The 23,803-nt window shown below is 43.7% G+C and overlaps 3 protein-coding genes across 7 annotated transcripts in view; 2 read left to right on the top strand and 1 right to left on the bottom strand.

Moving 5' to 3' along the window:
* The window catches only part of LOC310854150 (lysine-specific demethylase 6A-like), a 59,668-nt gene extending 56,197 nt beyond the window's left edge, over positions 1-3,471 (bottom strand). The window contains exons 1-2 of one of the 2 annotated variants that reach the window (XM_083758670.1): positions 2,801-3,471; positions 2,527-2,593 (exon numbers count right to left, since the gene is read on the bottom strand). In XM_083758670.1, the coding sequence (XP_083614796.1) occupies positions 2,527-2,593; positions 2,801-3,042 (309 nt within the window). In that variant the 5' untranslated portion in view covers positions 3,043-3,471. The remainder of the gene's footprint in view (positions 1-2,526; positions 2,594-2,800) is intronic. The other variant, XM_083758669.1, reaches the window with a different exon arrangement.
* Positions 3,472-3,984: 513 nt separating this feature from the next.
* On the top strand, positions 3,985-10,101 carry LOC310854065 (FUN14 domain-containing protein 1). 3 transcript variants are annotated; one of them, XR_014568852.1, is made up of 6 exons: positions 3,985-4,091; positions 4,618-4,792; positions 5,258-5,333; positions 6,385-6,519; positions 7,914-9,247; positions 9,516-10,101. XR_014568852.1 is itself a non-coding variant. In XM_083758548.1 (5 exons), the coding sequence occupies exons 1-5, from the start codon at positions 4,067-4,069 to the stop codon at positions 7,989-7,991; spliced, it is 483 nt and encodes a 160-aa protein (XP_083614674.1). In that variant the 5' UTR covers positions 3,985-4,066; the 3' UTR covers positions 7,992-10,101. The 3 variants fall into 3 exon arrangements, 2 of the variants coding, with proteins under 2 accessions (XP_083614674.1, XP_083614673.1); XM_083758548.1 differs by having other exon boundaries at positions 6,385-6,513; positions 7,914-10,101; XM_083758547.1 differs by having other exon boundaries at positions 7,914-10,101.
* A 3,114-nt stretch (positions 10,102-13,215) lies between these two features.
* caskb (calcium/calmodulin-dependent serine protein kinase b) overlaps positions 13,216-23,803 on the top strand; it is a 75,772-nt gene continuing 65,184 nt past the window's right edge. For both annotated transcript variants that reach the window (XM_083758589.1, XM_083758588.1), the window contains exon 1: positions 13,216-14,096. In XM_083758589.1, coding sequence (XP_083614715.1) covers positions 14,038-14,096 — 59 coding nt within the window. In that variant the 5' untranslated portion in view covers positions 13,216-14,037. The remainder of the gene's footprint in view (positions 14,097-23,803) is intronic.

Raw genomic sequence — 23,803 nt, 5'->3', positions numbered from 1 at the left:
CAGATGTACAAGCTGATAGTGAAGAATCATGAAAATGTGGTGCAACTCTTAACGAAATAAACTATTCTTTCACAGCAAACGTTTTAACTCAAATCTTGGCTTCTGGGGGGTACCTGAAACCTTTATATATATTATTTTTTTTCCAAAAAGAAAAAGACAGTATGAGTATGACAGACCAGGTTAAGGTTTCCGCCCGACAGCAAAGATATGTTGCATTATAATTGTGTTTTGTTGCGATGTAATTTTTATATGGCTGCTACCTTGGCAAGGTCTCTCTTTTTTGATCAGACAAAAAAACTGCACTGTCCCATTGCAACAAAAAATATATACCAGAACAAAGCGTGCAAACTCAGATGCAAATAAGGTGGTTTTGTGGTCTAGAGTATACCTGTGCTGCCTGGCCCGCAGAAACCGTTTCTGCAACAGTGTTTATATCAACACCAGGTCTGGGGACCACCATGCGTCCAAATGGACCTTTATGGGTGTGTAACTACTCTGTGCAAATGGTACCAAATGGACTATTATGAGTCTGTAACTCTGCATGTATAAATGGAGCCAAATGGACCCTTATGAAAATTTACCTTGAAGATTCCATAGTGTAGATCGGGGTCCCAGAGATAAATAATTGTATCAAATGGGGGTCTGTGACCTAATGCATGTCAAACTGGGTGGCATTGCAATTCAAAAGGTTGAGAATCACTGTTACACTACAGCACTGCTTCATGCAGCTATCCCACACCACCTAGCGAGCACATTCAGAGTGCTGGACTAGCCCGTCAAGCGATGCGCTGTCAAACACCAGCCGGGCTGCAGGACACATGCATAGACATTTTGCTCTGCCCTGTTAAGCTTGCAGCTTGTGTCGTTAGAGTTACAGGTCCAATAAATGCATTTCAAACTCAGCTTGCAATCTGCATATGACAAACAGAGACACGCGCAGAGAAGCAATGCAAGACTGTAAGCAAGAGACTGACTGTGGCTGCTATAACGAGAATGACACACAGACACACCAACGGTCTAAAGCTTGAAGGAAACACTCGGGAGAGCTTCAGGGTCGATCTTGTTCATATCAAACCGGGTATGATCATAGCTGCCGGTGTCACTCCTCCATGTCCCGCCATCTTGGACTGACCCAGGCAGCGATCCAGCCTTTAACGTTACATGTAAATGTCAAGTCGTTTGCAGACTTTCTCCTTAAAAAAAACCGGGTCAGATCCTGAACATGGGCATTCACTGACTCAATGCAAAGCAAAATGCACAGACAACTAAAGCAACCTGCCCCTCCTCCACTACAGTTTAACAACTGGCGTCCTCTCCACCCTGCAGGATTATAACTTAAACGTTTACTACTTTTGATCATCATCATCACACACTGATGCGTTCATGGAAAACAGCATGAGATGGACACAATCTGCAGAGCAACATCAAAGTTTCCTCATTAATATAATAGTGCAACAACAATCACACACAAACACACACACACACACACACACACACACAGTTACACAAAAACAAAAGCCACGGTGACGTCGGTTACGTGTATGCAAGGCTATATTGTGCATTTGCGCTTTACAAAGCAGCATAATAAATAACGCGCTGGTGCTGCTGCTTGGGTCGACGGCCGACCGGGGTGACCCAGCATGAACTGACCGGAGAGGAGCGTCCTTTCCCCGGCTGCGCCCGCAGGTGCAGCCTCCTTCAGTTAGCAACATTAGCTCCCCTTCCAGGCTAATAGAGGAGGCTGTGTGCTCTGTGGTGGGCTACGTTAATGCACTTCCCCACCTCTCCGTACGAATAGAAAACAAGTGCGTTTCCAACCGGAGAAACGCACGTCGACACCATCCCCCGTTGAAAGGCGTTCATTCGAGCAAGGAGTCGAACCGGGAGTCCGCCCCACTCCTCAGTGAACCAACGGGGGCCTTGCTTTTTTTTTTTCTTGCTTGTTGTGTATGAATCGCTCCTCTCCGTGCTAGCTATAAGCTAAGCCAGTGGTGGGAAAACTAAAAGTACATTTTTCAATACGGCAATGTAGAAATGACAAAATCCGGACTCCGGAATTCAAAATTTACTTTAGTAAAAGTACAAAAGTATTGGTATCAAAATGTACTGTAAATACTCGAGTACACTAGGCCTACTTGTCCCATTCACAAGTTCAATGTATAAACATATTTTGAAAAATGGAAGATCTACTAGTACAAGCTCAGATCGGCTATTTCCAAATCTAGTAATAAAGTTAACAAATAATTGTACTGGAGTAAAAAAGTACAATATATATTTGCCTCTGAGATGTAGTGGAGTCGAAGTAAAGTACTGAAATTTGGAAATACTCCAGTATTAAGTAAAAAAAATATATATATATACTTAAGTACAGTACTTGAGTAAATGTACGTAGTTACTTTACACCACTGAGCTAAGCTAAAGGTGGCTACAGCCCCAAAACAAGCCGCCCCGCGCCGCCAGCGCGAGCTGCTCCTTCTCTCTCCGTAACCGCTCGAGCGGTGGCCGTTACCGGCCGTTATAGTTTACCTTGACGAGCAGGGCCTTCGTCCTGCTGGCGCCATCTTCGCGAAGCCTCTGAAACCCGAACAGCGAGCTGCGAAAAAGAAAAGGGAAAAAACAACACAAGAAAGAAGAAGAACAAACTGTCAGTTAGCCGTTAAAACTAGGTTTTTCCCCCCCTTCCTTGAGACAACGCTTCGACAACGTCGACGTGCAGAGCAAAAAGAGAGGGGAGAAACCCTAGTTTTGACCGTTGAAAAATGTTGCGTCAGGAGCGTTGTTAAAAAAACGCCGTGCCGACCTGTCCACGCCGACCAGAGCGTCCCTCTCCTGGGCTGTCAGCGTCGGGAAGTCCTCCTGCTCGGGTGGCTCGCTGCTCGCTTTTCCCCCCGACGCCATTTTCTTTTCCTCATCACCAGCAGCCGCAACAGCGGCGGCGGCGGCGGCAGCGCGAGCCGAGCGCGAGACACTCCGAGCGGCGGCGATGATGGAGGAGGAGGCGACACCAGCAGCAGTACCACCACCAACACCGCGAGATTGCATGGAAATCAACCTGGCTTCGAGGAGCGGAGAACTCCGAGGGAAATAATAACAAAATAAATAATAATAAAAAAAAACTGTTAAAATATCGTGATTATAAACTGATGAGAAAGTTTAAAAGGGGGGAAAAAACCGATGCGGTTCTTCGGTGTTGAAGTACAACAATCCCCCCGTTTTCTCTACAGACAGGAGCGCGAGCGCAGCGGCTCTCCTCAAAACGTCACATTTTTTCAACGCGCGTGTTTTGTCGTTGATGGTGTCTCTGTCTCTGGTTACAAAAAAATTAAAAAAGGTAATAATCCGGGATGGAAATTCTGTTTGATTTTCTGCACCATGTAAATCCTTTGCAGCCACGGAGGGGCTAAAGTTGTTATAATTGTGTCACCCGAGCGAACCCACGCGCCGCTGTAGCCACGCCCTCCCGTGTCTCATCGGCCAATGACAGCGGCCCCGTGCCACCATATGACTTTAGTCCCATACATTGCATTCACATAATATTCAACTCTGTGTATTCTACAGTAGCCACATCATTTCATATTGTAATCAACTTTGTTTATTCCCATATAGGCTATTAGCCATATGATTACATACATACATACATATACATACATATGTTGTTATTCGTCATGTTTATGCATTGATTATAGGGCCTAATGGGCTATCTGCACACGCGCAACACATACACTCGGTGAGTCGGTGTGCGTGCATGATACAGTACTTTTGGAAACATTTTCGTATTATTCAGTAGAGACTAGTATTGAATACATGATTTTGGGTTTTATTGTTTTTCTCTAAATATACATTTGTATTCTCTTCAAGTTTTTTTGACGAGAAATATGATACAGACAATTCAGGTAATTATTCAGCACAAACAACAAAAACAAGACACAATACAAAATACAAATAAACAATACAACAATTTGTACATGAAGATCAGAGCGTTTAGTGACGTGGCCGAGCATCACGCAAAGTGGGCGGAGTCCAGTATTGTCAACATACTGGTGACATAAGAGGCAGTTGATCCAAAATGGCGTCGGTGGACCACAGAGAAGGTGAGTGACAACAAACTATCCCCGCCGATCTTTATCAAACATTCTCGTGTCAAGGACCCCCAAATTGATATTAATTTTGTCGACAGACCACCCATTTGGACAGATTTGGTACCAGGGACAACCATAAGTGAAGAAATTACAGATGTCTTCGAAAATAGCCGATCGACAAGCTCACAACGCGTTTCGATGCGACGCGTTGTGAGCTTGTAGATCGGCTATTTTCGAATAGACGAAACATAAAATTGGACTTAAGTGTGTTTAAATTGTTCCTCGTTTGGTGTGTGTGCTTTGCTTTGGCAATGTAAACGTATGTTTTCTCAATGCCAATAAAGCCATTTGAATTGTGTGTGTGTGTGTGTGTGTGTGTGTGTGTGTGTGTGTGTGTGTGTGTGTGTGTGTGTGTGTGTTTGACCAGTTAATAATGACAATGGAATGGTATCATACTGTAGTTATTCAGCCCACTAACTACACCTGAATAATTTGTCTGTGAAATAGAAGTAATAAAATTGTGTCCTCTTCCACACAGAAACGGGTCAGGAGGACGACCCAGAGAGTGACGATGAGGTTTACGAGGTGGTGGATTTGACAGAATACGCTCGCACACACCAGTGGTGGAGCAGAGTGTTTGGGAACAACTCGGGCCCCATCGCAGCGAAGTACTCCGTGGCCACACAGATCATGATGGGAGGGGTCACTGGATGGTAGGGTCCACAGAACACACACATGTGTGTGTATATATATATATATATATATATATATATATCTTTCAAAAGTGGCAGATCTTGGCCCGGGACGGGCGGCTAGTGCTTCGGTCCGGGCACCTAGGCTGCTAATACCGCCCGACAGTGTGTCGTGGATTCGACTCCCGATCCAGACGACCTTTGCTGTGTGTCACTCCCCATCTCTCTCTCCTCATTTCCTGTCAGACTACCGTTTACTATCAATAATGGCAGAAAAATCTTAAAAAATGGCAGATCAAGCTCATATAGTGCAGCACAAAGTGACACACTGTAAGCTTGCATATATCTCTTCTATTTAAAAAAAATATATATATAGTATAGCTCAAATCTAAAATGACCAGGTTTCAATGGGTTAATAAAATGGCATTGAATTGTTTCCGTTGTCATGGATAAAACAGTGGAACCTATGTCTCTGTCCCCTGCCAGGTGTGCAGGTTACGTCTTCCAGAGAGTCGGGAAGATAGCTGCCACGGCCGCGGGAGGAGGATTCCTCTTGTTACAGGTGGGGAAAAAAACGAAGACGCCTAAGGGCGAGAAGCGATGAATACATGTATCCACCTGGGCGCTTTGGCACGGGGGCTCAGATCAACATATCCGCCTGGGTGACAGGAAACTGCTGGGCGTGCCCTGGCGCTTTTGCATGGGGGGTCAGATCAACATATGGAATGAATTCTGTCCTGGCCACATATGGAGCGTGTCTTGAGTGTACAGGGTTTGATGAGGTCAGATCAACATGGAATGTCAGAACAGGTCAGCTCCATATATGGAGATCTAAGCGTGATAGTGGGGGCAGTGTCTTGAGTGTACAGGGTTTGATGAGGACCCAGGTAGGACCGGGCCTTAATTTTCGGGCCTGTTGAGAACGTAAATATTGATGACATCAGGGACCTTCATATATGGGCTTAAATGCGACAGCAGGTCACATTTACTATGACATCAGGGATCTTCATCACTGATGATGTCACAAGACCTGGGCACCATGGGCTTTCCCATGTGTGGGGATTTTGAGTGATACACTGACGGACAGGAAATGCACGATTCCATGACATCATCGATGGGGAATACAAGCTAATAGAAACTGCAGGCTTTCTAGTCCTGAAAAGTTGCAATGTGAAAATGGAAGCCATCGTTCTCACGATAATGAAAATCTAAACATTGTTGTAAACAAAATCTTGTTTAAAAATAAATCTGCCTGGAAAAATCGTCACTGGAAGACGGTTTCTAAACTGCCCACAGCCCTCCTATGAGACACAGACTGAGTAGAAACAAATCGTGCCATTTTATCATGATTATTAGTAATAGTGAGGACCTAATATATGAAGATAGGTTGAAAAGTGGTCCTTTAACTGCGACTTTCGGTCACAATTATACTAAATACCCATTCATACTTCATCACACGACAGTGTTGCTTGCGTGAAGAAAATAGCAGACAGGGCTTGTAGGTCTGCTATTGTAGGTCGGTAACGACGACGTGTTAATCATCACACTTTGTTTGGCCACATATTGAAGTGATTATGTCGTCCTCATCGTCCCGCGGTTTTGTTGCCCCACAGATGGCCAATCACAGCGGGTATGTGCAGGTGGACTGGAAGAAGGTGGAGAAAGACGTGAACAAAGCCAAGAAGCACCTGAAGAAGAAGGCCAACAAAGCAGCTCCTGAAATCAACTCGTTCATTGAGGAGGTAAAGGTACCTGGAGAAGAGCGTTTTCTTTGTCTATTCCTTATGAATCAGTTGCTATGGTTAAAGTAGTAACGGGCTCTATGCACACAGAATAACTGCTCCTACTGCCGGCCCCCTTCCCTACTTCTTTCACAGGTGTTACTGCTGATGAAGGCCCTGTTCCATTTAGTGTACAGTGGTTCTCCAACTTTAAATTTCAAGGACCCTCATAACTCTGAGAGTGTATACTGCAAATGGACACCAAAATGATTTGTTTTCTATCAATTACACACTCCATGAAGCCTGTCAAATAATATAAGAGAGCAAAATTTCAAAAAATAGCTGAGCTATTTTCACAATATTTATTTGTGGAACAGAGTCAAACTTAACAATGCCTCAACTCCTACACTTCCAAGTACTTGTCAGTGTGCAGGGGTCTCCAGATAAAATATGGTTATTTTGTTTGATTCTTATTTTGTGGTTGAGCACCACTAGCCTAGTTAACGTGGTCTCCTTTCAACATATCTTTGCTGTCAGCCAGAAACCTCATGTTTTTTGTGTTTGTAAATGTATGCCCTATTACTTGATCATAGTAACTAGTAACTACAGCATCACACAAAAGCTCTCAAAAGTAGCTGATGGTGCTGCATTTTGAGCTTGTATATCTGCTATGTTTGCTGTTTTTTAGTTTATATCCTCAATAGTAACAGTTGTTTGGACATGAGGTTTCCACCCGAGGACAATATACAGTGTTCTACTCTCCACTTGGAAACAAGCTGCACAATGCATCAGCACTGCCCTCTAGAGTATAATTTGAAATAATACACCCAATAGTAGTTGAGTCATCTCCATTTACATTGCAGGACTTTAGCAGGCTCTCTAATGTAACTTAAGCTGATTCCAAAAATAGCAGATCTGCAAGCCCACATGTCACATGGGTTTGTACTTTGTAGATCTGCTATTTTTGTTGAGACACATACGACAGAATGTACAGTAGACATGGCTTCTCATGCATTTTTAGACCAGCACCACTTTTTGTGGTGGACATTCTTTGACAAACTCACACTTGATTTATAGTGCAATGTCATAGTTTCAATAAAGCATGCACTGGTAGCATTGATTAGGAATATTTATTAGAAAATGCAAATGTGATTCCTGCTGATTATCTTATCAACGTAGTTTGGAAGCTACAAAAAAGTATTTCTGCGTATCTAGCCCATATTTCAGGGTTCCCCAATATTCCCCATGGCCCGAAATTCACTTTAGTTTGAAAATATATACACATTTCAAATGTACATTAGCCAGGCTGAGCTTGTAGAACGGCTATAATGCCTCAAATCCTACAATTCCAAGTGATTGTCAGGTTGGGGTTTTGGGTCTAAGGGGCTAAATCTCATCACTTCCTCTCCTCTTCTCTCCAGGCGACAGACTTCATAAAGAGGAACATCGTGGTCTCCAGTGGCTTTGTCGGCGGCTTCCTACTCGGCATGGCCTCATGAGGGCGCCGTCCGTCCCCATCAAACTCCCGATAAGACCACAATAAGTTATCGTTCATACTGTGAATCCGCTCACCACACTCAATAGTACACACTGTCACTGACTCACTGCTGTTCCATTGTTTACCTCACTACCCTAACAACAATGTGTGTGGAACCCGTTTGAATACTGCGTTTTTGGAGTTAAAACGTTTTCTTCTTTTTTAGCATGGTTTGCTGTAACAGTGCTATGATGATGTGACTTTGTTGTCTCCATTGACAATTCTGTTATTTTGTGATTCTGGTCCCAAGCCAAGGCTTGTGTTTAAAGCCAGGGAGGACTTTTGGAATTGGATATAGTTCCTAAAACATATTTTGGAATTGGTGCTGAAGGACTGGAGTGCTTGGAATGTATTAGGGAACACTCTTCTCTTCCACCTCTCCATGGAGCGATGAGATGTTATAACGTAGAAATGTGCCAGACTGGTGAAAGTGTCACTATGATGTCACCAAGCCATGTTCCTCTCTGTACGTTAAGCTTTCCCTAGCTTGGTCTCCACTAATCTGACTCCCCCTGGTCCTGACTAATATCATTATGTCAATGTAGACGGGTCTCTTCGAGACACAGGGTGAGTAGACAGAAATGGTGCCATTTTCTGACGAGCATTTGTGAGGACCTAATGTATGAACATACCGTTGACCGAAAATGGGTGAAGTGATCCTTTAAATGAGTAACTACTGTAAATAAATAGGCCAAAAGTTACACTAAATAATAGCATCAGACGTGACAACTACAAACTACAAAAAGTGACAACTACAAATGGCATCAGAATGGAATTTGGAATTGGTACTTGAACTGAGGTTTATGAATGTGAGTGTGTTCTACCAGCCAAATAAGGAGTTTAGCAAACGACTCGGACAGTTTTTGAATCTTCTAACTGCTGTGGCTGAACGAACGTTTGTCTGCAGAATGACCGTAAAATACACTGCATGTCATCTTCTCTCTGGTGGAAACCGAAACCATTACATTTCAGTAAAAGAAAACCGTTGTACAAGTAAGTACGGCATAAATTAATTAATAAATGAATTGCCCACGAGCAAAGATGTGCAAACTGCGACAAACGCACACACAGCAGCCCTCAACTCGGTGTTGCATGTACCTTTAAATGTTAAACTGAGGATTAATTTGTTCTTCTGGCCATCAAAATCCTCACACGGTCTTTATTTACCGGACGAGAATCTTTCACACCCCAACATCGCCCCGCCCTCTCACAGGTAAGGTGATGCCTAGCGTCGGTACCAGGCTTTCATTTTTGTTGGTGCAAAAATTGAAAGCCTGGAGGAACGCATTGGCCGCTCTGGTCTAAAAGTGGGAGTCAACCCTTCCGGGTGGGCGTCGCTCCAAATGATGTGACGTAGCGCTGCACTAGGGGGAGAGGAGGGGCCAGGGTGACGGACAGATCGATGAGATCCAATCAGGGCGTGCGCAAATCTGAGCCGCGACCCACCCCTCTAGACCAGAAACCTAACACGTTAGCTCAGGCTAAGTGATGCCTTACCTGTGCCAAAGGTGATGCCAGTCCTGTCGCCAAGGGCAGTGATTCCCAAAATCCTTCAACGACCACCCCCTGCTATCTATTAGGTCACGAACCCAGTATAACTGACGGTAAAAAATCAGTTACACGCCTGTATGGGTCATTTTCGTTCCTAATTACCAATCATTTAGCGGGGGACCCTCGAAGAACCCTCTCAAGGACCCCTGGAGCCCGCTTTGAGAACCACTGGTCAAGGGGAATGCCAGGCCACCAGCCGTGGTTCTTGTTATTGTACAGTCTGCAACGTTGCTGTAGCAACAAGACATTGATGCTGAATTTGTGTATTACATTGGATATATCTATAGATTATACCAGATCAATAAGTTGAGTTGCTTATCGGTTAGATGGTTTTGCCTTTCTCTTAACGGTGCAATATGTCTCAGATATACGCTGGTTTTTTTTTAACCTCTGTACTGCAAAGGGTTTTTATTTTGGTTTCTTGTAGTGCTTTTGTTTAACTTTTTTTCATTTTTATGATGTCTTCATTTGCTTTGTTCATTCTATTTTGAAATAAAGTTGCCTGATTTGGCCAACTTCGATTGCATTAGTTTGAGTCAATTTGTTGTTCCTAGGAATTCACTGTGCACAATTCAGACTTGGTCATATTTAGTGTTATGGATAAATTGGTTTGGTGTTATGATATTGAATTAATATTGTCTGAATGGAGAAGCTGTAAAGGACGGTATAGGGTGATTTTCTTTGCTTAAAATAAAATCACGGTACACCCCGGCACTCCTAAACACCGCTATTCCGAAGATCGACGGTGGGTGGAGGTGGGTGAAAGTGGGTTTGGGAATAATGGTGTTTCTTAAGCACCACCATTCCGAAAAATACATTTCGGAATGGAGAGGTTTCGGAATGGTGGGGTTTCGGAATGGAGGCCTGGTAGGTATCTGGTAATCATTGCTATATAGTATATAGAGTGTGGACTGGAGTCTCCAAAATGCATTCTCAGGTCGGGATACCAATTTGTAGAGAACTCAGACAGTAGCAAATAAACATGTTTTGTTTTAATTACCCTACCTTTAGTTGTGAACACAAGTCATATCTGTGATCAGCAAGCATCCTACTGTAGATTGAAGCCTCTGTATCAATGGGTGTAAATTCTTCCAGGATAAAACCTTTGCCAAAGCACAAGAGTTTGGTGAAAGCTGTTAGGAGACAATGCTATCTACTGTATTATGGGTTATGAGAAAGTCTGCACAGACTGTATCATAGTCTTAGTGCTGGTCTTCTGTTTTGTCCTGCACCTGATCATCAAGACTGTTCTCTTTATTATATAAAGAGAAGTCAAAATTCCTGTCGGATCTTGTGTCTTGGTGAGACATGATCTTTGACACAAATCTAAATGCCTCAATAGAAGAGCAGGGAGACATGCAACCGCATCCCAATTTAATAAATGTTTGTATTAACATAACAAAAATGTGTTTTTTTATTTATTATTATTGTGTGTGTGTGTGTGTGTGTGTGTGTGTGTGTGTGTGTGTGTGCGCGCGCGTGTGCGTGTGTGGCGTGCGCATGCGTATTTCAAGTGCATGCGATGACCACATCATCAGCCAATCGGTTCCATCGATAGCGCCTCCAATGGGAAGGCTGTGAACAAACTGCATGCAAGGCTCTGCCACAGGAGAAGCAGCACCGTCTAGTGGCACCTGTGTGTGTGTGTGTGTGTGTGTGTGTGTGTGTGTGTGTGTGTGTGTGTGTGTGTGTGTGTGTGTGTGTGTGTGTGTGTGTGTGTGTGTGTGTGTGTGTGTGTGTGTGTGTGTGTGTGTGTGTGTGTGTGTGTGTGTGTGTGTGTGTGTGTGTGTGTGTGTGTGTGTGTGTGTGTGTGTGTGTGTGCGTGCGTGCGTGCGTGCGTGCGTGTGTGTGTGGGACATTCTAACAATTTTTTGCTTTTGGTACTTTATTGTAGTCTTGATGCTAATATTTTAGTTATTTTACTCAAACTCATTTAGAATTTAACTTGTTTTACCTTTATGTAAAAAACAAAACATGGGAGTAGCCTACTTTTTCCACCACTGCATCTATGTAACAGTAACGCTTCCAAATGATTTTAGTAGAGTACAAAAAATTTACAATATTTGCTTCAGAGATGAGTAGAACATGGGGGAAAGTATGGTGCATCAAAATTATACTTCCATTATGTCCATCAGTGGTAATTGGGTTCCATTTGTAGCCTACACTCTCAGAGTTATTGGGGGTCCTCGAAATAAAAATAAACAAAAGGTTTTGACTTTTGAGAACCACTTACTTAAAGGGTCAGTTCAGATTTTTTGAACTTAAGTTGTATGAAATACTTGCCATTAATATAGTGGTTGCAATTGTATTGATTGATTGCCTGAGTCCCGTGGTGGGAGTTCTGCTCTGGTTTTGGTCAATATTAAGTAGTTCCGGTCATTTTGTGGGGGGCACTGGGGGCCACGCAGTAAAAGTAAATTAATCCACAAAACTAACGTAATTTGTATTGTTGACCTATTTCTAAAATATTAGCGCGACTTTCGTTCAACTTTGACCCCTCTATCAAATGGAACTATCTTTTGGGGCGTAGTGATATGGACACAAAAAACATAGTTCCGTGTGATAGAGGGGTAAAAAAATATATTAGAAAATATTTTAGAAATAGGTCAACAATACAAATGACGTTCGTTTTGTGGATACATTTACCTTTACTGCGTGGCCCCCAGTGCCCCCCACAAAATGACCGGAACTACTTGATATTTCACCAAAACTAGAGCAGAACTCCCACCACGGGACTCTGGCAATCAATGAATACAGTTGCAACCACTATATTAATGGCAAGTATTTCATACAACTTAAGTTAAAAAAATCTGAACTATCCCTTTAACTATATTAGAATGCATGTTGTGGAAGGTTTTGTTGTGGAGCATTCACCACCTCTAGGGGGCGTCAATAACACATAATTAAAAGCTACTACTCCGTCCTGCCCCCACCATCTGTGAGAAGAGCGCACCTGTCATTGCACCTGGCTGCACAGGCACATGTTATGTTACAGAGCCTTTTTAATCAAAGGCAAAGCTGATAGAATTGTATCCTAATTTATTACAGGCTGATTTAAATTGTTTCCGGCATATCATCGAATACTGTATATATAGCCTAATATAAGACAGACTTGATACTAAATTATGATGAGCACGAATGCTTGGACTGAACTGTTTTTTTGCAGGAATATGACACATTTTATTTTTATTATTATTATATTTATTTTTATTATTATTATTATTATGTAATCATTCCTTTTCTAATCGTTGTTTTTATTTATTTGCAGGGATGAAGTTTTTATTTATTTATTTTTTAAACATTTCTAATCTATTCATTGGATGGATGGACGATGAGAAGAGGGAAAAGGCTGACGTAAGGTGATGAAGGGTTCGATGGTCGAGGGCGCATGCGCAGGACGGGACACTGGATGATGATGGTGATGATGATGATGATGCGAGGCGGATTAAGAAGGAAACTGCAGCCACAAGCAGCCGCCGAGGACGCCATGTTGGATCAAGAGCCGCGTTGAAAAGCACCGCGGCGGCGGGACGCAGCGGCCGCCATTGCGGCTCCGAGCCAGGTTCACTCCAGAGGGAGGAGCCTGGAGGAGCGCGAGCAGAGGCAGGAGGAGCAGCCAGGCAGGCAGCATCGGAGGAGAAAACGAAGCCGAGACCGAACCGGAGCTGCCGCCGTGTGGAAACTGGAAATACATGCGATATGATGGAATAATAAGCATAAACACATGACTTATCTTCAACATGGAGGCCAAAAGCCATATAGGCGCGTCGGGAAGCTGAGGCGGGAAGCACGAGCGGCTCGCGGGGGGATTTATAAGCCATATTTTATGTGATACACTGGGCGTGCAAGCACGCACGCGCGCGCTCTCTCTCTCACACACACACGCACGCACGACACGCACACACGCGCGAAATAACGGTGCAAGGAGAAGCCCACAGCCCCGGCTACAAAACACCGACCATTTTGCAGCTTTTGACGGCGGCGAGCATCGGAGGGCAGAGCGGCTTCAGTGTCCTCCACGCCCTGTGGGCTCCTATGCTGCTAGCCGCTCCTCTGCCCCGTGTAATAATGGGCGTTTAGCCGCTAGCCAGAGCAGGGCTAGCAACTTACCCACACCGAAGAGGAGACGGGAGGGAGGAGAAGGTGGGGCCGAGGAGGAGGAGGAGAGGAGCGTGTCTAGCCCCCGCTGTTTGAAGCTCGCTCCTGGGGTCGGACGGATTGCCGGGTCCTCCTTAGATGAGGAGGAGACTGGGATTTAAATACCGTTGGAGCATTATTTAGTCAATTCTTGAGGGTCCCATTGTATATCTGAGCAACAAGGAGGGTGGGGGGGGCACAGATTAGGCCCCTCGGCCAGAAGGGATTAATCTCCCCCGGTCCCCCTGTGTGGGTGTTTGTGTAGTTGAGCAGCAGCAGCAGCATCATCATCAGTGTCGTCTGGCTCCATCATCAGCACCATGGCGGATGACGACGTGCTGTTTGAGGATGTGTACGAGCTGTGTGAGGTGATCGGCAAGTAAGTAGTGTCACGGTCGGTCACTGTCACTGGCCCCTCTGCAGGAGTGTGTGTGTGTGTGTGTGTGTGTGTGTGTGTGTGTGTGTGTGTGTGTGTGTGTGTGTGTGTGTGTGATTTGTCACCATATATCTATAACAATATAAGGCAAGGAGCTTTGCATTTGCTTGGATGGATGCTGACTGTAACATTTTTAAGGCCTAAGGGGAAAATTGAGTCTTAATAAAGGTGTTAATAAAAGTGTTAATTTAACTCTTGACTTGAGAGGGTACCAATGGATCCATAACATTTGGTTATGGATCCATTTGGTTCCATCTCTTCTCTTCAGAACTAAACAAACTAAACAAAGATTTCACAGGTGTATAGGCATTGTGAGGTCTTGCTGATGCCTGGTGTCCGTCAGTGCATGGGAATTTTTAAACTATTGTTCATAAGACTTAGTTGGTACTTGGTAGAACCTATAAAAGCTATTTTGATGAATGTTGACTGACTGCACATGGCCACTTTCATTAGTGCTTAGCACACCTACCTGTCACTTCCCCTTTCAACAGCACATGGCAAACGGGTCTCTGTGTAAGTCCTGAAAACAAGCCTGATTATTTTACTCCTAGAGAATTTCGGGAAGTTTTTAGTGTTTTACGGATATTTATGGGGACTCGGGTATAGGGTTTGGATCCTTTAGGATTGTAATGATCGATGTCGCCTCACAGCAGGGTGTGATTCCTGATGTGGGTGCTGGGGGGCGTGTCCTCTCTTCCGCTTCATCAGTGCCCATGCCGTAGGTGGGGTTGGCAAAAGGATCTTTCTGTGTGTAGTTTGTATGTTCTCCCATCTCCCATAATTTACTTAGGTTACTGTAGGAATACCAGGCCGCGCAGTTCCGCCGACTGTACGGCCGGGACGAGTTGGTAAAGGGGCGACTCATTTGGTATTCAGGGAAACTCCCCCCTGTCAGGTGACAAGAAGCGGCTTGTGTGCATTGAAGGAACCCATGAGGTCAGTCTGTTGCTCTCCCTAGGTTGGCAAAGGGAGTGTAGCGTCCAGGGTTACACTACTAGAGTAGACAATATATTATTGACTATTGATGTATTATTGATATAACAGATAAGTACACAGTAATTTTACTTTGGGAGTGTAACCAAATGGACCCGCTCGTTCCATTTTGTACCTCAAAACACCTACAGCCGAGCTAGAAAACACCAAAGACTGCTCTGTTCAATATATTTAACCCAATTCCTGCTACTATATAACGTATGAGCAGCAAAATTAGTTCCTATGTCTTTGCAAAGAGCTTGTGTATTGTTTTTTGGATGAATAAAACCACCCGGGCTCCGAACAACATCAACGCTGATTGGCTGTCGGGACGTCTCGCCTTCGCATTGACTTTGAATGTAATCTGTTGTCTACACAGTAGCGCTGCTACTTCCTTACTAAAGTCATGTGACGCAAGGGACGCAAGCAGCTCGCCTCCCACTGGCCGGAGGAGACAAAAAGGGGGGAGCGGGGGTGATTGACCGTCAATCGCTGTGTCCACTAGGGAAATAATGGAACCGTCATTTCACTGTCGGAGCCCAGAGAACCGAGACATATGGTACGGTAGCGGTTCCGACCTGGCCCCAGAGTCACTTTTCGTGGATGGAACCGTGACCGTGTCCAGGTCGGATCCCGGGTATTTTCGGGTCTCTGGTTTACCCATGGATAATAGACTAGATTAACCCATGAAAACCTGAGGCCAATTCTACAAATGTCTTCTAATTCCAAAATAATAGGAATGAACAAAACACTTGTTTACCTATAACGGTGGTGGGGGGCATGCGTTAGTCCGATGTACCAACAGTCCGAGTCCGACATACGTGGCCGGTTAAGACTCACCCGTGGCTTCGACATGCGTGGCCGGCATACAGTATATATATATAATACTAGACGTCACCGGATTTCTCTCTGGTAGAACACTTTGTGCTTCAGTATGTTGACAGGCTTTATGGAGATGCTGATTTTCCTTTCCTGCTCGACTTGGCACCTGCCCACAGTGCCAAAACTACTAGTAACTGGTGTACTGACCATGGTATCACTGTGCTTAAACTGACCAGCCAACTGGCTTGACCTGAACCCTGCAAGGAATCTATGTTGTATTGTCAAGAGGAAGGTGTGAGACACTAGATTCAACAATACAAATGAGTTTAAAGCTGCTATTAAAGCAAACCTGGGCTTCCATAACACCACAACGTTGCCACAGGCTGATCACCTCGATGCCACGCCACATTGATTAAATAATTTGTTCAAAAGTAGCCCAGACCAAGTATTGACTGCATACATTAAAATACATTTCAGATGGTTGACATTTCTGGATTAAAAAAAACATTTTTATATATATTATATATATATTTTGAGATAGGATTTTTTTATTTTCATGAGATGTATGCCATAATCATCAAGATTAAAACTTTTTTTTTAAATACTTCACTTTATGCACAATATACTTGGGAAAAAAGTTAACATAGCAGCTCATAGAACTACTGTTTCTGCTATTTTTCCAGCATGGAAAACGATTATGATGGTTATGCTGATTATGCAAAGAAATAATTCCTATTAAGCGATTATGTAATTACTGTGACAGGCTCGTTTGCGGTGCCACCCCTGTTCTTTGATTGATTTGATTGATTGAATGAATACTTTATTAGTCAGAAGTGTAAACAGCATGAGGTACAGTCAGACATGAAAAAGTCCTGCGGACTCCTTTCCATTGTGGTCCAATTGAATAGACAATAGAGTGTATGCACACATGCATAAAGTGGCAAATCGGGTGGCAAAGTGTGTTTAACGTCATTTAAAGCCTAAACCACACCAATGGGTCACCATGCAACTCCTTGCAACCAAACGGTTGCGAGTAGATGCATGGTGACCCATTGGTGTGGTTTGGGAACCAGTTGAATCACTTGGGTCGACTTGGGTCGACATGAAACAGGACATATCACACTGCTGGGACGGACGCGAAAACCGTCTCGTCCCGTCTCAACTCTTTGGTGAGGTTTGGGCTCAATGCAATCAGATAGGACTTTTCTTTTTGGATGACTGGGCTGTCAAGGCCAGAAAGTAGTTTTTTGACACTCAGTAGTTGTCGCATAACTTCCGGGCATAGCGCATACCCAGTCTGTATACCTATCTTATGAGACATCTCCATCTGTAATGCTCAGTGCAAATGGCCACTCTGCATGCCATTACTGTGTCCCAGTCTGTGGTGGAGAATATACATACAGTGATGATGGAAGAAGTACTCTACAAAGTAACTATAGTAACTAAAGTTCTATGTATGTCTAAGTAATAGACTAGTATGAGTGCAGTTTGTGAGGTCACTCTCTCCAATCCTCCGAGCACGTTTCTCTTTCTCACTGTCTACATCACTGTGTCTGCCCCCCCCACACACACACACAAGCCCAAACACATAGCTCTCACTGGACTGGAGGTAGACGACCAAGGGTCCATTAAGAACCCCCCCACACACACACACACACACTCCCGGTCATGTTCCTCTCGTCTCTTCTGGTTGACCCAGGTTTACTAATGGGCTGATGTGATGAGCAGGGTTGCCATGTATTTTTTTTCTTTTTACTGTAGTCGTAACTCGTAAAACCATATTGGTAGTTGCGGGTTGCGTTTTTTTTGTTTTGTTTTGGGCTTGTTTCTAAAGTGTAGTTATTTGAGCTTTATTTCTAATGTTGTTTAAACCACTGGTTCTCAAACATCTTCATGGCAAGGACCCCCGTATTAATATGTACACCCATCTGACAACATTGTGTGCGAGGGGACCCCCGTACCAGATTTTGTTTCAAAAATATTTCAAATTTTTTACTTTTTACTTTCAAAAAGTGCACTTTTAATAATTCAGCTAACATGGCAGTGGACGAGGGGGAACCTTTTTCCTGACGGACTATAGCTAGCCTAGCTGAGCGCAGAGTGTAGAGTAGGAGAGTATAGCGACACGCTTTGATCTCGCCGCAAAGCGGGTGCACGTGCTATATTTCCAAACATTGCTCCTATGGCTGGAACTATCCCATTGAGATAAAATGCATTGCATTGTTACAATGGGAGTCAACGCTAGTGTCGCCACTCTCTTATCTATTACTCTGGCTGAGCGTTGCCTAGCAACGGAGAGCTAAACAAGCTCGCTTTGTAAGCTTGTAGGCTTTTTTCAAAATACTTTTCATACAGTTTGAACTTTTGGTACTTTAAGTATATTTTATTATTTTGATGTCTGTACTTCTGTCTTTTGTACTTTTACTCGAGTACATTCTCCATACATACATCTCTTCGCGGTGATTAGTGTTTTGAAATCTGTTCTGTGTTTGACTGGGAGCCAGTGAAGGTCGTGGAGGACTGGGGGGATGATGTGGCCTCCAGCTTAACTCTATCTCTATCGCTAGTTGTTAGCATAAGACCCATTTCCCAGTGCCAGCATACGCGTTCACTTTAAAAGACGTTGTTTGCCCACCCCCCACAAACTCATTACACACACTCTAGTATTATTGGAACAAGCACACACTCTTTACCTTTCGTCAGAAGCTTTTACATGGCGGCAGTGTCGCGGTACAAAGGCACAAATTAATTCCGAAATGTGGATGGCAGAAAATCCACCAAGGACAGCGATTCTGGAGTCGGACTTATGGAGGTTTGAAAATCCTCCTTTCAACTGGTTTGCACTGAGAATATATTTGCAATCCCATAGTTGGAATTGTGGGGCGTTGCTATAGGAACCAGACCAATATACATACGTACAGTTAGTATATACGGACCTGGGATATGACGCCACCTAGCATCGACGTCCGTATATATACAGATTTGGGATTTTTTTTTAATGAGCATCAGTGAAAACAAATGGTATGAAGACAGCGTCGGGAATGGGTGAAAGTACGAAGCACCCGTCTTTCTGGGCACGCCTCAGCACAGATGACAGATATCTGTACGTCTTTCTGGGCACGCCTCAGCACAGATGACAGATATCTGTACGTGAGTGGGCGGTAAAGCGTAGACTGCCCCGCCAGCTGCTTCTAACAAACATGCCGAAGGAGGACAGAGGGTATTGCGTGCCGGCTATCGGGGGGAACAGTGCTGCAGGAAAATAGCCAATCTATAAGCTCACAAGGCGACACATCGTGGCACATTGTGAGCTTGTAGATCTGCTATTTTCGAAAGTATAAAGATCAATGGATGGAAAAGGAGTGAATCAATTGGAGACGAGGGGAGGAGGGGTGGGGGATGGGGGTGTGGTGGGGGGTTGTGGCCCTGGGGCGTAGGACATAAATAACGCCAGCAGCAGACATTGACTGCAGCACTCTGTCACTGCCAAGCTGTTAACACCACCGTTTAAAAAAAGGGGCTATTTCACTTTCACAACACGTCTGTGGTCAAAACATCATTTATTTATGCATTTATTTATTTGTCTGTCTGTCTGTCTGTCTGTCTATTTATTTTTCGACTTTCGGTTTGACTTTTTGGGTACGGTAATTTACTTTTTGGTAATTTTGGTAAATACTTTTGGAAATTGAGGCCGATCGCGATATTTTTCAAATAATCGGAATAGAATCGCACCGCTAGTTTCAATATTAATATATCCATATCATGATATTATACTGGGTATTGTCTGTGATTTTGGATATTGTGCTATTGTGATAAACATGTTCTATTCAATTTAAAATGTTTTCATGTCAAGAACCCCCAAATCGGTTTGGCGACCCACGTCCGAGTCCGATTCTAAAAAAACGCTTTCTAAATTCTGACCTAAGTTTTCTGAAAGACGAATATTTATTTAAACAATAAATGTTGATAGATGCTGTACACAGCAACAACAACCCAAAAAGGGGTTCCCGTCCTTAATGGGTTAACCACTTTAATTTTAAAAAATATTCCAAAACAAGACAATCTACAAGCTCACGGTGCTACTTATGTGACACTCTTGTATGACGAAGTAGGCCTAGGGCAGGGGTGTCCAAAGGGCGGCTCGCGGGCCAAATGTGGCCTGGGGAAGAATTGTATGCAGCCTGCGGCTTCATACCTGAATTGTATTTATATGAACAGCTCGGCCAGCAGTATGGGACAAATTTAAAAATTAGTTTTTTATTCACCTGGGCATCTCCAAGAGTATAATTTGTCAGGATTCCTTGTTCCTTTATTGTCTCATTCTGAAGGGGTCAACGAAAGGCTATTTAATTTTTTACCTTGCACGTCTGTCTGGTTATGTTTGGCAATGTAGTTGGCTCTTGGGTGTTTTAATATTTTATTTTTGTTTTATATATTGTTTTTATCCCGCGATTTTGCAACCCATTTCTTCGCCCAGTGTCAATTGTCTAATGCAATCCTGGGTGCTACACTTCCTCTGCCAACCTGGGGGCAGCAGACTGACCTCATGCTTCCTTCTATGCATGAGGAGTCCATGAGCTGCTTCTTTTCACCTGACAGTGGGGAATTTCCCCGGTTGGACGTAGCGCGTGGAAGGAACTCGTTATTCCAACCAGTTCCTTTCCCCTCCATCAGGTGCCCCGGCTGGCCAGGCGGAGGTAGTTTAGAGACCAGGATTACTGCATGTTTTTTGTGAGGGTACACCGAGAGAACATGCAAACTCCACACAGAGAGGCCCTTTCGCCAACCCTGCCTCAGGTATGGGCACTGATAACGTGGAGGGAGAGAACACACCCCCAGCGTCCCCAGGGCCTTCTAGCTGTGAGGCGACAGCACTACTGACTGTGCCACCGTGCCCCCGTGTTTTAATATTTTCTAATTTGGCCCCCTTTGAAAAAAGTTGAATTGTGGCACTGGAGATAGAAGGTTCCTGACTGAGCGAGCGTAACGTTATACCCTTGGATAAGCCATTAGCGAAGGGAGACGACCGCAAACTGCTCAAGATAGGATGTCGTACCCGCCTCTGCACTGACTCCTATCATCACTACTGGTTGACCCTGGCAGTTATGTGTTAGATGCTAACCTTTGACCTTAGCTCCTTGTCAACACCAGAACCAATTAACCTTTCTTGCTCGCAACCAACGCTGCCGCATTGTTGTTCCTGCACAGTGTCATCGTCCCTGACAGGATGGTGTGGGAAAGTAACGAAGTACGTTTAATAAAGTACTGCACTTCCTTATGTATGCATGTGTTGTACAACGTACTTTGCACATTTACACATCAATGGTATTGTCGAATGGATTTTATAGTCACTTGAATTGATTTGTTTGAATTTGAAATGAATACTCGGGCAAGGTGTATTTCTAAAGAAGCGCTATGTAACTTCCCTATTATTATTATTATTATTATTATTATTATTATTATTATTATTATTATTATTATTATTATTATTATTATTATTATTATTATTATTATTATTATTATTATTATTACTAGACCGGTGCCCGGCTGTATAGCATCGGGTCTGTAACGATGGAAGTTGGAAATCCATGACCTCCCCTGGCTAATACCTGTTGTACTCGTGTCAGAGTAACCGTTCATCTGTCTGTGTCCCTTTTATGCCCATATATGGAGATTTCTGTATCTCTGTCCCTTTATTCCTAAATCTGTTTTTCATTAACCTCTGGGAACCAATGATGTAAATAATCCACATCAGACGTGTCTAGCACAAAGGCTTTAGGGGCAAATCTTCACAGCATCCTGAGGGGAACTCCACTGCAATGGGAATGCTAATTATGCTCTGAATATTCACACACTTCTTTCCCTAATTTGCATGAGGAAACACTTCACTTTGGATTAGAGAGAGAGAGAGAATTCCATCCATCCACAATTATATAACCTTGCCAGTTGAGGATTTGGGGAATTGTGCCTATTTTAATCGATTCTCACAAATTCAGCGCTCATAATGTGGGGATTTCCACACACATGGAGCGAAAGTTAAAGACTTAGTGAAATGAAATATATGTTTTTCACACTGTTAGACCATATCCGTGGTCATCGAGCATACCTAACAATGCATGCCAAAACAATGGGAAAATTTCCATTTTTGTGTATGTTTATATGAAAAGTCTTCCTTTGAACGAAAACGTGCTGGGTGATGTCATGTCCTGCAAGAATACAAATGAAGCTTGATTTCTTTCACCCGTTTTATTCCCATCTCTGCTCGTCTGTACAAACACATCAGCTTCTGATTACAGAAATACTCCGTTTTTAATCCCATTCAAGGTGACATCCAGACGGTGTATTACTCGTTTTAAACTTCAGCAGCACTCTAAAATAAAAATATCTATCTGAAAACATTGTAGGTTAGAAATAAGCCATGAGCTTTGCTGCCTGTCTCTATGTGACGTTGTAAACAATCTGCATTAACTTTCGCTCCATGTGTCTGCAAGTGTCTCTCTTGTGGGAAAAACCCAAGAGTAACTCAAATTAATTGGACAGCCTATAGTGCTGCACGATTCTGGCTCATCTTTAGAAATAGGATCGCATGGGTGTCTGAATCTAGATGGTGATATTTTTACCAGCTGCTATGCAATAGCAAGCTGAGTCTATCATCCATGTGCAAGCTAGTCCTCTAGTCCAGCTGGTTCTCTCATTGGCTGACGCACCGCAAATATGTCCGGGCAGAAACGAACAACTCAGAACACGATAGTTCCGCCTTAGAATTTTGGTTTTGAATCAGTAGTTCTCAAAAAGAAATTGCATCCCTGTGTCCCCTATGGTAGGTAGTACAGGTATACCCTCACAAAAAACACGCAGTAATCCTTGTCTTTAAACTGCCTCCTCCTGGCCAGCCTGATGGAGGGGAAAGGAACTGGTTGGAATAACGTGTTCCTTCCACGCGTTATGTCCAACCGCGGAAACTCTCCCCTGTCAGGTGAAAATAGGCGGCTTAGACTCCTCATGCATTGAAGGAAGGAAGCATGAGGTCAGTCCGTTGCTCTACCCAGGTTGGCAGAGGGAGTGTAGGGCCCAGGATTACATTAGCTATAATTGACACTGGGTGAAAAAATGGGTTACAAATTCGGGATATTAAAATAAAACATAAAAAAATTTAATAAGACAAATAAACAGAACGTAAATATCTATTCTATATTGGATGGCAAGAAACCCAAAGCCACAACAGCTACGTCGCTATTGCAACACCCACAACACCATCTTACACACTACACCCACACACACTCACACGGCAGTGACATCACACACTTACCTTTGCAGTGTTGCAACGCTATCTCCTCCTATCGCTCCGAACGCCAAAACTCGACACCACCCGCCAAACACTGGCACTGGCACTGCCACCAAAAATGCTTCCCTTCCACACTCACGCCGCCAATGCATTTGTTTACTACAAACATTATCGCCCGAAGCACCCACACCCCCGGAACACTGTTGCCCTTTCACCACGCTAAATTCGCCAGGTCTATGCAAGTGAGCACAAATTACATGTGAGAAAATTCATTCACAAGCCCACAAATGCCATTCAAATGCCATTCAACACACACTACGACTCGCTTACAATTCGCAAACCTGGCAACTACTACCCCGTCTTTTAAGTCACTCCCCTGTGCTGCTCTGATCTCCGAGTCTCCCTGACAGTCCTGTCCGCAGGAGAAAAACACAAGGAAGGAGTGGAATCTTCGCCTCACGATTTTGCTTATTCCTTCTAAATCACTGTATATAAAATATCGCGTACTCAGCGAATCTCTTGGTTACGTCAACATTGTTCTTCCACACTACTTGGTTTGTTCCAAACTATT

Source organism: Protomyctophum parallelum (assembly GCF_964188405.1).
Source record: "Protomyctophum parallelum genome assembly, chromosome: 23".
Lineage (NCBI taxonomy): Eukaryota > Metazoa > Chordata > Actinopteri > Myctophiformes > Myctophidae > Protomyctophum > Protomyctophum parallelum.
The sequence above is the reverse complement of the archived record's forward strand: the minus strand, read 5'-3'. Positions and strand labels throughout refer to the sequence as shown.